At 44.6% G+C, this 17,123-nt stretch overlaps 1 protein-coding gene across 2 annotated transcripts in view; it reads left to right on the top strand.

Moving 5' to 3' along the window:
• xkr4 (XK related 4) overlaps nucleotides 1–17,123 on the top strand; it is a 350,180-nt gene continuing 333,057 nt past the window's right edge. The window contains exon 1 of one of the 2 annotated variants that reach the window (XM_070974627.1): nucleotides 1–1,192. In XM_070974627.1, coding sequence (XP_070830728.1) covers nucleotides 498–1,192 — 695 coding nt within the window. In that variant the 5' untranslated portion in view covers nucleotides 1–497. The remainder of the gene's footprint in view (nucleotides 1,193–17,123) is intronic. The other variant, XR_011602646.1, reaches the window with a different exon arrangement.

Genomic DNA, 17,123 nt, shown 5'->3' with positions numbered 1-17,123 from the left:
ATAGTTTTTGGTCTGTGCCATGGAAGAAACAGATGGCTTCAGCCTTCCCCTTTTTCATGGCTCTTTTTTCCATCTTCATTCCTAACATATGACTCTGAATCAGATCTCATGTAGGGCAGAGAGTGACGAACTGCAGAAATACAATCCGTTCAGGTAGGCTCTCTGCGGGTGGAGGAAACAAAGCGAAAAACCCCTTCTGTCAATTGGATGAGCAAATCATCAACAGGCACAGAAGTCCAATAAAGACGTGGTATGGACCAGAATATCGGTGCAAGAATGGGGCGACCTCCAGTCTTCTTCTTCTTCTTCTTCTTTTTTTCTTGGTCTTTATTCTGTATTATGTACAGGCAGTTTAGATGAGGTAGTCCTGCCCAGAAAGGAGGAGGAGTAGGAGAGACGCGCAGGAGGGTGTCGACGGGGAGAGGCAGGGTAGAGGAGAGGAGGAGGGAAGGTACGGAGGAAATATAATAAAGTAGGAACATTACAAGCTTCTAATAATGGCGGCTAAATCGGACGGGGTCCTGAAGATGAAAAAGAGCGACGTGGCTTTCACACCCCTGCAGAACTCAGAGTACTCCGGTTCGGTTCAAGGACTCCACCCGGGCGCCCAGCTCGACTCTGCGGGCACCGGGGATGGGGACTTCGCCAACGGCGAGTCGCGATGTTGCGGCGGGGGAGGCTCCAATACGACGTGCCTTCGCCTGAGTAGGGAGCAGCAGAAATACACAGTATGGGACTGCCTGTGGATCGTAGCCGCAGTGACTGTGTATCTGGCTGACGTGGGCACCGACGTGTGGCTGTCGGTCGACTACTACCTCCGGCGCGACTACTGGTGGTTCGGCCTGACGCTCTTCTTCGTGGTGCTCGGCTCCTTCTCGGTCCAGCTGTTTAGCTTCAGATGGTTCGTCCATGATTTCAGCACGGAAGACGGTGTGGAATCTGCCGCCGATTGCGGCCATATGGATGGGAATAAGCTACTGAGTGGTTCTGCCTCACACGGAGACGTTACCGCTCAACACCACCCGGCCACGCCGCAGAGACAGGCGTCGACCGCTAGCAAGAACACCACGACCAATAGTACCGCGAGTACCGCCGTGGGCAACAGGAGTAGGAGACGATCGGCCTACTATTCCTTTTCCGTTTGGTTCGGCCAGTCAGTCATCCACATCCTCCAGCTGGGCCAGATATGGAGGTAGGATGGAGGCTGGGATGAAGGCCTCGGGATGGGTAATGATGATGGTGTGTGTATGTGTACCTGTTAGTGTGTAATCAAATGAATCAATGTGTAGAGGGCTTCTCTTACAGTAGTTGGCATTCTTGGCGCCATTGTGGCCTCTGAATGACGCCAACTCCTACAGCATGACTACCAACTGCCATCCTCAGCATGCCCCCCTTTGCAGGCCAACACACATGATGCTGTGGGAAGCTTTTAGCTCACTTCTCTCCTATATCCTTATCAACGGTCCATGCAAGATAACACAAGCTAAACTGTGTTGTATAACACAGAGGGAATTGATCCTTATCTGTCAGTCAAATATAATGTCACACAGTAAATGTTGTTGATGATGAAGTTATTTCCCTTTGTGTTGCAATCGGAAAAAAAAACTTACGTGGTTGGACAAAAAGCCTCTGGGTTGAGTCATGAATTTCAATGAACCTTAACTCAAGATATATATGGTGGCATTTGACAGCAGCTAGCACACAGTCATTTGTTAAATCAGTGTACAAATAAAATACCATGCAGCACACAGTTTACTGAGAATAAGAAGTGTAGCATGCAGCCATATAGAACTATTCTGTGGGTGCACATATTGTAAAGTAACCAGTGGTGGAAAAAATATTCTGATTCTTCAGTAAAAGTAAAAAATTCTAAAGTATTTATCAGTAAAATGTAGGCCTACTTAAAGTAAAAAACACATGTTGAGAAATGCTCCTATCGTTGTATGGATATTATTGGAGTTAAAATAGGGCGGCTGTGGCTAAGGAGGTAGAGCGGTCATCTGCCAATCAGGAGTTTGGTGGTTCGATCTCTGGCCTCCACAGTACACATGCCGAAGCATCCTTGGGGCAAGATACTTAATCCCAAAACTGCCCTTGATGCTGTGCCATCGGTGTGTGAATACATATATGTATGTTGCTTTGGATAAAGCATCTGCCAAATGACTAATTGTAAACTCTAATACAATCTTTAATGTGTAAGTAGCATTTAACTGCTGTAGCTGGTCGAGGTGGAGCTATTTTAGATTTAGATTTATTTGTCCTTCTGCAAGGAAAATTGATTCCACCTTCCACACAACCTCAGCTTACACAAATACATACAGACTCGACAGAAAACATCAAGTTGGACAGAAAACATTAATCATTTGATCTACAGTTGGGTGGTTTCATCTGTAAGAGTGCATCATAATTTCTAAGTGGATCACATGCTTTGTTTATGACATGTTTAATCCTCAAAGTAGCTATTAATTATAGCTGTGTCAATATTTTCCTCAGAAAGGTAGTGGAGTAGGTTAGGGTTTCAAAGAACAAATATTTTCTTAATCTGGAAATTATATTTTCAATTAATCAGTATAACAGTCCGCTTGACCTGGGCTACACATATATGAATATAATGGGACTTCAAGTCTGCCTTGTGATATTTACAGTCTAGTTTGTAATACTGCATACTGCATACAGCACCATAACTTGTCTGTGTTTGTTTCACTTAGTTCAGACTGGAATTAGACAGTACCACCCTGTGACCCTGAACAGGAGTCAGCAGGTGTAGATTTGTGATTATGCCCCTGGCATTTAGAATTTCTATGAACCTGTGAATTTGTAAAACCTTTTATTACAGAACTGCAGTATTTGTTTGTTTTTGGGAGTTTATAAGTTTAAATCAGTTTTGTCCATCAGTTGGGATATGTGATGGAAAACTCACATAAGGAAAATGAGATGTGAGATTGGAACCACTTGAAAACATGTCCATGGTGTAGTATTGAGTTTTCTGAGTAAGACATTTTGCATGGACATTCCTGGATTATGTAGGTGAAATTTTGTATGATTCATTTACTTCAAATTTTTTAACATTCAATTTAAAGTAGTAAGACGATCTGTTGATGTTTCATGCAAATCTAGATAGCAAATTTTGATTATTGTTAAATAACAAACAACTGGCTAGAGTAGAATTGTCCTAAAACAATTAATTTGTTGACAGAAAATCATTCACCAACACATTTTTAAAATCAGTTAATCATTTAAGTAATTTAAAGTGGGTCGCAGTTCCTACAGTGTCAGAATGTGCTGCTTTTCTCTGTTCTACATCATTGTGATTTTGGTGAGAGGAAGACCATTTTATGTTTTATTACCTATTATATAATAAAGGGCAATATGTTACATCTCTAGTTACTTCCTGTAGTAGAATAATTACAAAAGACTTGAGTGGAGTTTGAGAAACTGAACATATCACATTTATAGTGCAGGGGTGGGGAACATCTGACCTCCAAACCAGACAGTTTGATACATCCCCCAAGTTAAAAAAAACAATTCAGAAAGCAATTCAGAAATACAATGCATTCTCTAGACAGCAATTACTTTTTCTTGCGCTAAAACAAGAATAGTGGACTAACACGTCCTTCTGAATAGGGCTGGGTGATAAAACAGGGAAAGTCAGCTCAGCAGTATGGCAGTTTTTTGGATTTTATAAGTCCGACCGTAGTCAGACCAATGTGGTCTGTAAATTATGCAAGACTACCACAAACTTGTTTAACCACCTTTGCCGCACTCATCCTTTGGAGCGCAGCCATATTCGCCAACGTCCAACAACATCTGCAACCGCAGCACCACCACACAAGCAGCAGACCACCATGCAGAGGTACTCCGCTTCAGTGCCTAACGACAAATCATCTAAAAGACACAAAGACATAGAGGAGGCAGCAGCATATCATATAGCTAAAGACATGCTTCCGCTGAGCACTGTGGAGAAGCCAGGTTATAAAAATCTTACATGTGCTTACATTTACATTTTTTTTAAACACACTTGCAATAAAAATCTAATTGAATAGTTAATGTATGCTTAGAGTAAGAAGAGTTACTAAAGTTATTCGTATGTCTAGGCTGGTTTTATAGTTCAATCAATCTTACTGTACTGTCTGTCATGTTTGTTTGTATGTTACAGATGTCAAGTCCACCTCAGTTTCTGCTATGTTTACTGCACATATTTGAAAACATTTTATTCACCAGAGGGTGAATCAGCTTGTGAACTTCCTGCACTAAACCTACAGAAAAAAAAGTTCTCAGGTTTCTCTCTCTTTACATTTTTACAATTTTTTTTTTCTTTTTTACATTTATTATTTGAGTGTTTTCCATGGTTGTGTTGACATTTCCTTTCCTTTCTGCCTTGATAGCTGAGGGTATTATAATCAGAGGAAAGTTAAATTTAAAATAAAAATGTTTAAATTGAATGTATTTTTCTCCTGGTCCTTATTTTAAATAGGTCATAAAAAACATCAATAATTATCGATATCGACCGATATAAAACACTTAACTCAACTCAAACCTATTTATAGAGCACATTTAAAACAACTGGGGTTGACCAAAATGCTGTACAGAGTAAAAGGATAACTTATAAAATGACCCAAACAATGCAGCAATTACAATAAATAAAACAATAATAAAAACATAAAAACAATGCAGTAAAATAGGATGAAATAAAATAGAATAGAATTCAAATTAAAATTTTGCCAGGAGTCCACTTAGACTTGATTAAAAGCCAGGGAGAAGAGGTGTGACTTTAAGGAGGATTTAAAACCTCAATCGATCCCGCAGAGCGGATGTGCCAGGGCAGGTTGTTCCAGAGCCTAGGGGCTGCCGCCACAAAGGCTCGGTCACCTTTAGTTTTTAGCCTCACTTTTGGGGTGGCCAGTAGCAGCTTATATATGTGGTCATGCTTGCGTTTGCCAGTGAGAAGACGGGCTGCATTTTGTACCAGTTGCAGGCGGTGCAAGAGAGAGTGGTCCAGGCCAAAATACAGAGAGTTACAGTAATCCAGTCGTGTGTTGATAAAAGCATGGATTACAGTCTCAAAGTCTTTATGTGGCAGGTACCCTTTTACTTTCGATAAGATCCTCAAATGGAAAAAGCCCGACCGAACTAACCTGGCGATCAAATTTCAGCCTGTCATCAAATATTACACCAAGATTTTTTACTGATGACCGGATGTTTGGTGTAAGGGGGCCCAGAAAGCCAGCTGGAAAGTCTGCTGGACCACCTCCAAACATTATGATTTCAGTCTTGTTTTCATTTAGATTCAGAAAGTTTGCGGTCATCCAGGATTTAACATCGTTTAAACAATCAAGTAATGTCTGTACAGAGTCATTAGATTTTGATGTTAAAGGCAGGTATATCTGGACATCATCGGCATAACAATGAAAAGAAAGATTATAATTCTTGAAAATTGACCCTAATGGTAGCATATACAGCAAGAAAAGAATTGGCCCGAGGATGGAGCCTTGGGGGACCCCGGTGGAGAGAAGGGCTGACGATGAGGTGAATTCACCTAGCTGCACAGAAAAACTCCGATCAGACAGGTAGGACTGGAATCATGAGAGAGCAGAGCCTGTAATACCCACCCACTGCTCCAGTCGTGCTAAGAGGATCCCATGATCCACAGTATCAAAAGCAGCCGTCAAATCAAGGAGCACTAACATAGCAGGTTTTCCTGAGTCAACAGTTACCATTAGATCATTAAAAACTCTCAGCAGTGCTGTCTCAGTGCTATGACATGGTTTAAAGCCAGACTGAAACTTCTTATAGATATCATTGGCCACCAAGAATGATTGGATCTGAATAAAAACCACTTTCTCTAAAATTTTGGACAAAAATGGCAGTTTAGAGATTGGCCTGAAGTTGGATAGCACAGATGGGTCCAGATTTTTCTTTTTGATAAGAGGCTGCACAACGGCATGTTTGAGAGCAGCTGGAACACATCCGGTGCTAAGGCAGGAATTAATAAATAAAAGCACAACAGAGCCCACCGTACTGAATACCTCTTTAAAAAGACGAGCGGGAATGCTGTCTGAGGGACAGTTCGTAGGTCGCAGATGCTTAACAACATTGGCCAGTGAAGGGAGGGATACAGGTTCAAACTGATCAAAAACAGCATGTAAAGGAGGAATGGTGAGATCAGAGCTAGGGCCTGCAGACGTGAAGGCAGATGGCCTAAGAGCAGATATTTTTTCAATAAAAAATTTGAGAAAACTCTCACAGAGGGTGAGTGAGGGGACTGTTGGAAAGTTGTCACAAGGATTTACAAGGGAGTTAAAAACATTAAAAAGAACCTGGGGCTTGTGACTATTACAGGAGACAAGGTTGGAAAAATATTCCATTTTAGCAGCTTTGACAGCACTCTGGTAGACAAACAGGCTTTCACGAAGAGCTTCTTTAGAGACATGGAGCTTATCTTTTTTTCCACTATCTCTCAGCGCGCTGGCATGAGCGCCTGAGAGCGCGTGTGGAGTCGTTAAGCCACGGTTCTGAGAATGCTTTTGTGCGCCTTAATCTAAAAGGTGCAACAGAATCAAGGATATCTGCGCAAGTTGAATTAAAATTGCTTAAAAGTTCTTCGGGGTTAAAAGCGTAAGGCTACGTTCCCACCAAACGCCTCAAATCGTGCCTCAAATGAAATCGCGTTGCGCCAGACGCTCCAGTTTTGACGCTGGCACAAAAATCCCTTGCAGCGTCATCGCGTTGCGCGACCAGCCCGCCCAACAACAACATTTCTTCCGCCATTTCATGGCGTCGACCACGTCCGTACGTCAGCACGTCGATGACGATCTCAATGTTGATAGGCTGTCGCGGCGTGTCTTCATGCGAATCCGCCGCAAAAGTTCAATAATTTCAACTCGAGCGATGAAGCGATGGCGCGTTGGGGCGACGCGATGAGAGCGATTTTCTCGGCCAACACGTCCATCGCGCCGCGCAATCGCGGCCATCGCGTCGCCCGGCAAAATGACGCTTCACATCGCGTCTTTGCATTGACTTTGTATGTAATCTTGCGGCGCGATCTTGTTTCATCGCGTTTGGTGGGAACGTAGCCTAATTGTCATCCAGAATGCTGAGTACATCACCAGAAATGATATAGTTGTTAAACATGACTGAAAACTGCGAAGCAGTTTGAGGGTTAATTGTGCGGGGACGACGCATAGAAGCACGGGTCTTAGCCCGAAAGCAAGGGACTGAAACAGTGAAAAGCACTGTCAGATGATCAGAGATACACGCCGATTCACAAATTTCAGTTACACACACAGGTAAGTCATATGATAAAACCAAATCTAAAATGTGCCCTTTCTCGTGAGTTGGGTCTTTAACACATTGAACAAGATTAAACGATTCAATGAGGTTTAAGAAATCAGTGACCAGTGGTCTTGATTCACAGCAGACATGAATATTGAAGTCTCCAGAAATTAAAAAGTGGTCATATTTCACAGTGGCACCTGACAGAAAGTCTGCAAAGTCACACATGAAGTCCTTATTGAATTTTGGAGGCCGATAAACAACCGCAAACATAGTGGAGAAAGAGGAGGGTTGAAGCTCAAAAGTTTGCAGTTCAAAGCTGGAGTAGGTAACAGATGGGATAGGACGGCACTGAAAACTGGATTTGAACACTGAGGCCAGACCGCCACCTCTGCCGGTGCTCCGAGGGGAGCTGAGGAATAGACAGCTGGGAGGAAGGAGCTCAGAAAGTGGTGTGCACTCACCATCCCGAAGCCAAGTTTCTGTCAGGAGCATAAAGTCCAAATCCTGTGAGGTGAAGAAGTCATTCAATAAAAACAATTTGTTTGCTAGTGACCTAGTATTTAGTAAAGCCATGCGAAGATTGAGCTCCTCAGTAGCCGGTGACACAGCGCGTTTCAGCGGCCGAAGGAACTCAGGTGTAACGCCGCCTCTGCGGGCCCGGAGCTGGCAGCACCAGTGAGGAACCTCCACGGCCAGGATAGAGGGAGTAGCAGGAAACTTCACCGGGGCCGGGCACAGGTTGGGCAGCGTCGGGAAGCCGGTGATCAGAGGAGTCAATCCCGTCAGCGGAGGCAGCAGCTCGGGGGGGATAGGACAAATCCAGCAGCCCCTCATGCGCAGCGAGCGCTTCACCACAGGGAGATGGCATCCGACATGGAGGAGACGAGGATCAGATCCTCCAGAGGAGGCCACCAGGTAGGCCTTGAATCTCACGATCACACCACCTCGTTTTCTGCGTCTTCTGAAGCGCTTTTTCTGAGGAGGAGCGCAGGGTAGACGGAGCAGGTACGCAGGGATATCAGCAAGTACAGGTGGGAGACTAGTGTGTTGCTTTCCCAGTCCGGACTTGGACAGTAATAGCGACTCACTGAGAGTTTTAATGTTAAAAAGAGCCTGGCGATTATAGACGATTAAAGTGGAGACATCTTGGCAAAATACACAAAGCAGTATGGTAACTGCGAACAATATGCGGAGCAGACAAGGGAGACGAGGCTGACGGCTTGCCACCACAGGCGCCATCTTCGCCTTCTACTCTTCTTTCAGTGCATACAGTACTGCATTACTTTTACTGTAACACTTATATCGTGATACAGTTTTCAGCCATATCGCCCAGCCCTACTTCTGAATGCAACACACGTCACACTTGTGTATCATAGCTGACATGCATTATGGCGAATGTCAGGAAAAGAAACAAATGTACTTAGATAAAGATAGCACTCTTCAGCAGAGTTTGGGTGCCCAAAGCTGCTTTCAGAAGACCGCATTCTGAGCGAGACTGTTACGCAGGAAATTTTTTTGGTGAATGAGATCATGGCTACGAAGCTGAAACCTCATTCAGAAGGAGAATTTATGAAGGAGGACCTTGTTGCTGCTGCAGACCTGGGAGCATCAGACAAAGTCAAATTTGGCCAATTTGTGGAGATGAAGAGAAAATCTATAATGGAACTCAGTGATAGCAAGTGACTGTGTGTTTTGACCTTCATTGTGGGGTCCCTCTCAAAGCTGAACGTTAAGCTCCAGGGTCCCAACCAGCTTTTCAGCTCTCTGCTTGCAAATCTGAAACTATGTAAGGCAAAATTAAAGCCATGACAAGTGCAACTGGAAAGAGGTGACGCTGTGCATTTTGTTACTCTTCAGCATCAAAGGCCTGCTGTGACACCTGAATATGAAGGTGAGTTTGCAAAACTCCATCAGGCATTTGGTGAGAGGTTTCAGACCATGAAAAGTGAACAAAAAGAAATGATCATATTTTCTACACCATTTAATATGGAACCAGCTGATGCGCCTGACAACCTACAGTACGACGTTATCAAGATGCAAAGCATTGATTGAATTGAAAATTAAATAAGTTACACCTGTGTTCACCATAAACTGATGTTCTTGTCGATTGATGATGAATGGCATGGTAGGCTGATATTGTGGTTGTATTGAGATGATTGTTGACATCACTTCCCCCTCTGGCTGCTCTGGGCACCTGTATCATCATGTGGCTAGTCCTGTCCATTGGATTGGTAGGACAGTCTCATTCGGTTCTTCGATATCCCACTTGGTTACATCCCTAGCACGCATCCTCAATGGGCAGGTTATCTGACGGCAGCTGTTGCTGCTGCTGCTATGGTTGCAGTTGTGGTTGAAGCCCTTAATTGGGCTGTCTTAGTTGCTGCCTCAGTGGTGGACTCTACTCTCCCTTGAGCCTGAGGTTTCACATTGTCCTTATCTTTCTTTTGTCTGCACAGTTCTCCCAGCTGGAACTGAGTGAGCTTGCCGAGCAGTTGTTTGTTCTGCTCTTCTGCTTCTTTCTTGTCCTCTCTATGCTGGTCCACTTGATTTTGTGTGTGTTCAGTGATCAGTGGCCAATCCATCTTCATCAGCCCCACCACACTGTGGGGCATATTTGTCCTGGCTCTGGCATACATTTCTAGACCATTAGCTTGAATAAATTCACTGTGGTCATGTTGGCATTCCTGGGGCTTTGGATCTTCTGCCGTCACTGGGGGGTGGGTCTGGTTTATACCCCAGCCACTCCTCTTTATGCTTTCTCTTCTTTTCCTGATTTCCCACTTCACTGCTCAGCATGTCTGTCATTGTCCTGATTGACTGTCTATGTGGCTCTCCCTATTGTTTAAACCAGCACCTCTCTGCTTTTTGCCTACCCTTTTGTTGTTGTTTGTCTTGTTGCACAGTTCTTTCATGCCATTTCTTTCATTTCCATGCACTCCAGAATAAGTATTGCTCTATTATTAGCTCCACTGAATCATTGCACCCTTGTGTCCTTGCCTTGCACTGATTGGTAATGACTGGTAGAATCTCTGGTTCCTTTGACTCCCTTGTCCTAACCAGCACTATTATTTTCTCGTCAGTGATTGCTGTCTTATATTTCCTACTAGAGTTAAATTCTATGCCCAGTTGATCTACACCACAGCTCGTTCAAATGGTAATGAACAACCAAGGATTTATTAATGCTTGCTTGCTTTTGCCTGGATGCATACTGCCCTCAGATGCAACCAGCATATGCAGACTTAGAAAAGGCTCTGTTGATCTAAGAATTAGCAGCTCCGTCCAAGCATTTAGCTCCCTCAAGCCTCTCCTGGCTGGCTCATCAATGATTAATGTGGGGATTCAAAGACCCAAGCCTGGACTAGATGGGTGCAGGGCCTCATTTGCGTAACTTAGAAACACTTTAATAATTACCAAGGGTCAACAGAGTGCAAAATTTGAGAGATTAAACATTACCTACCCTTATAATGTCATTGGGGTGCTTTTCACAGGTATTGAAACAGCTTAAATGGACAAAGTTTCACACCTGCATTATGCAGACTGCAGTTATTTGATCAGCTTTCCCTCATCCTACTCCAAAGAGCTTTTGAAAGCCTACAAAAGCCATCTCTGACCTGTTTTGAGCAAGCCTTACTGTAGAAAAACCTCCCCAAAAGCTGTACATAAGAGGGACAGATCATAAAGCCAGTGGCCCTCTCTGTTGTCAGTTTGCAGCATCCTGTTTGCCAAAAGTTGTCATGCCGGATCTATCAGAACTCCTCACAGATCTTGAGGACATGCAGCCAAACACATAACTGTAACCAAGGAATACATAAATCATTATTTAGAATTAATGTTGATTAACATAAAGCCTAACAAAACAAAAGTGGGTTTATGATGCAGAATTAAGAAAGACGTCAACACAGTGCTATATTACATGATTCTGGAGTTAAACAGTCTGACAGCTGTTGGGATGAAGGGCCTGTGGTAGCGTTCTTTCTTACAGACTGGATGCAGCAGTCTGTTAGGCTACGTTCCCACCAAACGCGATGAAACAAGATCGCGCCGCAAGATTACATACAAAGTCAATGCAAAGACGCGATTTGAAGCGTCATTTTGCCGGGCGACACGATGGCCGCGATTGCGCGGCGCGATGGACGCGTTGCCTGCGAAAATCGCTCTCATCGCGTTGCCCCATCGCGCCATCGCTTCATCGCTCGAGTTGAAATTATTGAACTTTTGCGGCGGATTCGCATGAAGACGCACCGCGACAGCCTATCAGCGTTGAGATCGTCATCGACGTGCTGATGTACGGACGTCCTGGTGTTCCCTCGCAAAATGAAACCGCCACAAACAATGGAGGAGCAGCTCATCGTTGCCGTCACCGCTCACCCAGAGCTTTATGACAGTTCCTGTCCCCTCTACAGGGACAGGAACAAAAAAGACCAGGCCTGGGTGAGCGTGAGTGAGGTGTGTGGACTATCTTGGTAAGTTCTGTATCTGTCTCTTGCTTGATTGCAGCTATTAAGTAATGTTTCATTAATTTACTTGTGTATTTTCAGTTGAACAGTGTCGAAAACGCTGGAAGAGCCTCAGAGACACATACATTAGGGAGAGGCGAAAGGCGCCAAAGACTGGGGCAGCAGCAGGGACAGCCAAAAGATGGAAGTATCTTGGGGTCCTGTCTTTCCTTGACCCCTTCGTCAAACCAAGACAAACAAGTGGGAACATGGGGCAGGGGGTCGAGGAAGATGGGACCCCAGAGCAGAGTAAGGAGTCAGTGGAGGATGAGGGAGAGACAGCTGGCCCATCACAGAGAGGTTTGTTGAGAAATCAAGATACACACATAATGTAAAATATGTATATTTTTGATAGGAATATTACTGAGTTGCATAGATGTCTCTGCAAATATATTTCTTTTTCACAGCCTCAACTAATCATCATTTTCAAAAGTGTTGTGGAGATTATGTATTACTATGCCTGAACTATATAATTTATGAGTGTATGTGTACAATGCTTTTTGACACTGAAAATGACAGTGAATACACCGTATGTACAAACATAAAACTAATACATTCTTGTCAATAATACAGAAGAAGACTATCAGGATGAGGAGGAGGCTGAGGAGGAGGAGGAACCTGCTGTCTCTCCTTCGGCTCCCGGCTCTCCACCTGCTGCTGCTGCCCCTGCCCCTGCTGCCCCTGCTGCTTTGGCGAGACCACATTTTAGTACGTATATGACAAATGTTATTGTGATCACCTTTAATGTTTGACTTGACCTTTTATCTGTTGCCTGATCATTGCCTGACACATGTATGCACACACACACACACACACACACACACACACACACACACACACACACATATATATTTGTTGGATGCAGTACAATATAATATGGTGTTTCTATGATAAACAGGAAGAAAGAGGACCCAGAAGAGATCGAGGGAGGAAGAGGAAAGGAGGCACCAGGAGATTGAGGCCTTGCTCCTGGAGGCCCTGCAGGCCCAGCCGCCCCAACCAGCGCCCCCGGCACCCCAACCTCCCCGCTCCGAGGATCAATTATTCCTCGATAGCCTGGCTCCTTCCCTGGAGAGATTGGAGCCCCAAGTAAAGGCCTACGTTAAATTTCAAATCCATAATTAATTTATGAAGCTAGCACATTTGCTCAATTTGGAGAGTAGCCGAGTACCTTATTAGCTAATGGGGCAACAATGTCTGCAGGGAACGACCAGGCTATCGAGGAATATTGACCACAATGTCCCTGAGGCTCTTCCCTTTTTTTTTTTGGGATGTATTATATTGTTAATTATATATATATATATTTTTTAAAGAACATTATATTTTTAATTATATTTATTTTGTGTTTTTGTTTTTCAAAATAAATGTTTTCTAAAAGAGAATTATCTTGTCTTTCATCTTCTTTCACTAGACAATTATCAGACCTAGGATATGTATGTGTATATATTTGTTGCACACCTTCAACATTTAACACTGTAAATTTAGCCTCCTGCTCTGCAGAGCTTATTAAGATAAAGTAAACAAAAGAATGTCATTTGAAAGCAATTTTCATATTAACATTGAATATTTAAATATACAGTTAAGACAGCAAAAAATGATGATTTGATGAGCAATCCACTGCCCCACAATCAACAATCTGTAGTGTTTTCCAAACTCTAGTCAAGACCATCATGACACAGTTCACAATTTGAAGGGTGAATTTGTGTTCAGGAAAATTCCTGACCAGTTAAACTAAAGTAAAACTGCAGGCGGTCAGCTGTTCAACCTGGATCTGTCTTTGGTAAGATGCTGGACCGTTAAAAAGAAAAAGTATTTTTAAATCTCTGCACTTTAATGTGAGTTTTTGGTCTACATGGAGGTCACTAATCAATAATCAGGCAGATGCAGAAGCTGCAGGACAATTTTTTATTGATACATGTGCAAAGGACTCCGGGCGAGTGGATCTGGAAGATAGAGATGAGTGAGTGTGGATGATTGTGGGACAAACTTCAAAGGCATCCTGCCCACTGCTGCTGTGCAGGAGACTCAGGTGAGGAGGGTTGCGATGACAGTGGACATCAGAGAACGAAGCAAAATTAAGTTTTGACAGTCACGATGTAAGTGGTTGAAAGATAACTTGTGAATTAATCATCTCTCATCTCATTGTTTATATTCAACTCATCAGTAAAATAATATACACATTTAAATACTTCTATAGCTATTATAACAATCTATAATAAGCCTACCATTTATGCACTGGATATAGTGCATAAAGTATACTGTGCTTATATACATGCATTCATTTCATTTTATTTCTGTCAGTATAGTGATACTGTAGGACGTATGCTCTTTAGTATGTGTGGGTGGCTCTTAAACGAGCCGTTGGAGGAGTGCTCATGCACTAAGTGTTGGCCTGCCACTGGACTGCTCCCTCTGTGGAGAAGTAGGCCGCAAAGGTCTCCCGCACCCTCATGGCCTCTCGTCCAGAGTTGTTGGCTGCAACTCTGCCCAGACCTGGCAGCGGCTCCACATCACCACATGGGGTGATGCCCCTCACCGTAGGCGTCGAGGTCGTCTTCTGCAGGAAGTTGTGGAGCACACATGTTGCCTTGACGCACCTCTCAGCAACATCTGGCTGGACCTCCAGAGCACGCCAGTACAGCCGCCACTGAGATGCCAGGATCCCGAAGGCACACTCAACCACCAGGCGTGCCCAGGACAGGCGGTAGTTGAAGACCTGTCGGTCTCTGGCAATGGTGCGACCAGGGAATGGCCTCATCAGGTTCCTCCGGAGAGGAAAAGCCTCATCAGCCACAAAGACATGTGGCTGGGGTCCCCTGTGGTCAGCTCCGGGCAGCAGACAGTCAGCAGGCAGCTGGAGGGTGCCAGAGCGAAGGGCCTGACCAAAGGCCGAGTTGGCCAGGATGCCACCGTCGCTGGTCCTCCCGTAGCCCCCGATATCAACCATCCGGAAGCAGTACCTGGCATCCACCACAGCCAAGAGGACAATGGAGAATGTCCGCTTGTAATTAAAGAACTGGGAGCCAGAGTTGTCAGGGGCTTTGATCCTGACGTGCTTCCCATCCACAGCACCGCAGCAGAGAGGAAAGTTCCACCGCTCCTCAAACCCCTCCGCGATGGACCTCCACTCTTCTGCGCTGGGCACAGCCATGAACTCCCCCACAAGGCAGTCCCAAATGGCAGAGAGCACATCTGGCACGATCCTGGACACACTGGAGACGCCAACACAGAAGCTGTTGGCGATGGTCCGGTAGGAATCACCAGTGGCCAGGTATCTGCAGCATAGACAACATTTAATTTAATCTGTGCCCTACACAGTGTTGCACAATGATAGATTGTGACAATATTGCCCATAATCAAAGTTGGGGTGCACGCACACACACACACACACACACACACACACACACACACACACACACACACACACACACACACACACGAGCGTCTGGCTTCATTTGAGGTGCGATTAAATCATTTTCATCGCGTTTGGTGGGAACGTAGCCTTAGACTTAGACCTAGACTTACACACACACACACACACACACACACACACACACACACACACACACACACACACACACACACACATATATATATGAAGAGTATGTAGTGATATATACAAGTATCTTAAAGTATGTTAAAATAAACAGAATAATTATGTCATATACAGTATGAAAATAAACAATATGTAAAATAAACAGTGTGTTGAATCAACAGTTGGAATAAAAACATTAAGTTAAAAAAAATAGCAGTAGGGATATGCGGTAAGTGAAAGAAATAAGCAGCATAAATGTACATTGAAGTAAAATTTTAAAGTGCAGTTGAGGAGAATGACCTGAGGTGTCAGCAGTGGTGCAAAAGATGCTCATTTAGAGTTCAGCAGTCTCATGGCCTGGGGGAAGAAGCTATCACAGAACCTGGTGGTCCTGCACTGGATGCTGCAGAACCTCTCTCCAGAGGCCAGCAGGGAGAACAGACAATGGTGGGAGTGTGAGGAGTCACTGATGATGTTTTCAGCACAGGACATGCAACGTTTGGGTACAATGTCCTGAATGGAGGAGAGAGATGTCCCAATGATTTTCTCGGCTGTCCTCACCACTCTCCTCACACTCTTCCCGTAGGCGGCACTGCAGCCTCCACACCACACAGAGATGCAGCTAGTCAGGATGCTCTCTATGGTGCTTTTATAGAATGTAGTGAGGATGGGCGGGGGCAGGTGGGCTCTCCGCATCCTGCGCAGAAAGTGCAGGCATTGCTGTGCCCATTTGCCCAGTGATGTGGTGTTCACAGACCAGGTGAGGTTGTCTGTGATGTGCACTCCCAGGAATTTGGTGCTGCTGACCACTTCCACAGCTGTGTTGTTAAGGAGAACTGGAGCCTGGCTGGGCTGGCTCTTCCTGAAGTCGACAGTGATCTCTTTGGTTTTGTCCACGTTCAGGATCAGGTTGTTGACATTGCACCAGCTCACCACCTGCTCCACCTCCTCTCTGTAGGCCAGGTTGTTATCGTCTCTGATGAGGCCCGCCACTGTTGTGTCGTCTGCAAACTTCAAAAAGTGGTTGGTGGCAGCCTTCGGGGCGCAGTTATGTGTCATCAGGGTGAACAGCAGTGGGCTTAGGACACAGCCCTAAGGGGCTGAGGGTGATGACATGGGAGGTGCCATCGACTGTGGTCTGTCAGTGAGGAAGTCAAGCAGCCAGTTACACAGGGGGGTGCTGAAGCCCAGGGGTCCTAGTTTGTCTACCAAATGCTGTGGAATGATGGTATTGAATACTGAACTGAAGTCCAGAAACAGCATCCATACATGAGTGTTGTGATGTTGAGATCGTTGTGGAAGTCAGCATTATCATCGCACGCAGGAGGGGCTATCTTGTAGTTTGTGATAGACCGTATGAAAAAATAGGGATGGTATCGGTCCCGATATGGAAGAAAATTCTTGATTGGGTATTGGTGACAATGGGCCCGATACATAGGGGCCAATCTATTCAGTCTAACGCTGTGAGTGGCGTCATGCGCAGCAACACGCAGTGTTGAAGTGCACATGATGTGTCGGCTATCTGGAACTTTTTCAAACTTCAATCTCAGCCGACAAACTCGACGGCTACTTGCAATACCTGCACAGTAAATGTTCTGAGGGGTGGTGGTAAAACGTCAAGTTATAACACGACCGACTTAATCAAGCACCTACAAAGATTTCACGCCGGGGAGCACGCTGAGTTCATTGAACTGAATTAACAAAAAAGAGGCAGTATGACTCAGCTAACATTGAAGGAGATGAAGGAAAGAGGTGAAAAATTTAAACCTAATAGTGTGCAGGCAACAAAAATTACAGAGAGGATGTCCCGTGTAATT

This window comes from Chaetodon trifascialis, chromosome 11 (assembly GCF_039877785.1).
Source record: "Chaetodon trifascialis isolate fChaTrf1 chromosome 11, fChaTrf1.hap1, whole genome shotgun sequence".
NCBI classification, from domain to species: domain Eukaryota; kingdom Metazoa; phylum Chordata; class Actinopteri; order Chaetodontiformes; family Chaetodontidae; genus Chaetodon; species Chaetodon trifascialis.
The sequence above is the reverse complement of the archived record's forward strand: the minus strand, read 5'-3'. Positions and strand labels throughout refer to the sequence as shown.